At 39.9% G+C, this 1,392-nt stretch overlaps 1 protein-coding gene across 1 annotated transcript; it reads right to left on the bottom strand.

Annotated features, from left to right (window-relative positions):
* Positions 1–615: 615 nt before the first annotated feature.
* Positions 616–1,012, bottom strand: LOC106013415 (the record flags this gene model as incomplete). The annotated part of the gene is given in 1 exon segment (XM_013089101.2): positions 616–1,012. A coding segment is annotated over 1 exon segment (97 nt), but the record flags the coding sequence as incomplete, so codon positions are not given.
* Between the last annotated feature and the right edge of the window lie 380 nt (positions 1,013–1,392).

The raw sequence follows: 1,392 nt of genomic DNA, 5'->3' as shown, positions 1-1,392 counted from the left end.
AGACAGACAGACAGACAGACAGACAGACAGACAGACAGACAGACAGACAGACAGAGAGAGAGAATAGAGGAAATAGAAAAAACGAGGAGATAAGAACGGATGAGAATCAGAAAGGCATGGACATTTCAGTATGCCTCAATGTATGCATTGCAGCATATAAAAACATCAGCAGAGAAAGTAAGTGGATTTTATTAGCCCAGATTATATTATATTTATCAATTTTTTTACGACTTGCTCTGTAATTCTTTTCCACCTTTTGCAAAACAATTATATTATGATTTATTAAATCACTAATTTTATCTTGGTGTAAGCGTATGCTCGTGCACATGTATGTATTTGTGTTTAAATGTGAGTGTGTGTGTGTGTGTGTGTGTGTGTGTGTGTGTGTGTGTGTGTGTGTGTGTGTTGTGTTGTGTGTGTTTGTGTATGTCAGCATGTGATTAATGTAGGGACCAACGTAGGGATTAATTTTATCATACTGTTGCTATCATCATTATGTTTACGTGTATGAACCTGAGGGAAAAGGGTTTCATTGATGTTTTTGGGGGTTTTTTTGTAGTTTTTTTTTTTAGTTGGAAAGGGGGGGGGGCAAAAACACTTGAATACTTTACTCACCTCCACCAGACAGGGGCACAGAAATCACCCCGGGTAGAAGCAAACATAGGGCCGCCGCAGCCACCAGGCTGAGCAGAAACGCGTGGGACGACATCATGTAGCAAGAGACACTCACAGCAATGACGACAAAGTCCTTTAGTCTTCACCACGCCGCGAATAAAATATAATATAAACCGTTTTACTTTATTCCAGAGATATTTACCTCTGATAATTATTTAGCTGTGAAAGTATCTTTTTTTAAAAGAAAAATAACAAGTTCTGTTCGTTTCTTACTCTAAAGCTCAACAAAGTTGCGATTATTTTGTTTCAAAGCTGTGAATAAAATTTTGTAATATTACTATATTATATCTGTGAGCTGTTCTCCACAGACGTTGGCTTTGGGTGTGAAGCCACTTGTGGTGTCGCCGAGATGTGTGTCTAGGGGAAGCCAGGGTGCTGCTATTTATACTGTGGATCAAAGAGGAATCTCTACGATCTGTTGGGTCCTGGGTCATTCGGGGGTTCCCTTCCCTGACGTCACGGAGTGAGCCTCATTATGAGTCAGCGACGTGTGAACGAATTTCGGCTAAGATCGGAGTCACGATCCTACAGGACGATAACAGTCAGTAGCGTGGGTTCAGTCTTGTGCTGCACGTCTAACCGTTGTGACACGCTTGGTTGAACTTACCTACATATTGCTTTTTGTCTTGGTACATATAATAATGTACTGTTACTGTTGTTGGTGGACCAAGGGTTAGATGTTTTGTTCTATTTATTTATTTATTCATTTATTCATTT

Source organism: Aplysia californica, unplaced genomic scaffold (genome assembly GCF_000002075.1).
Source record: "Aplysia californica isolate F4 #8 unplaced genomic scaffold, AplCal3.0 scaffold00874, whole genome shotgun sequence".
NCBI classification, from domain to species: domain Eukaryota; kingdom Metazoa; phylum Mollusca; class Gastropoda; order Aplysiida; family Aplysiidae; genus Aplysia; species Aplysia californica.
Note: the sequence above shows the minus strand (reverse complement) of the source record. Positions and strands in the feature narration are given on the sequence as shown.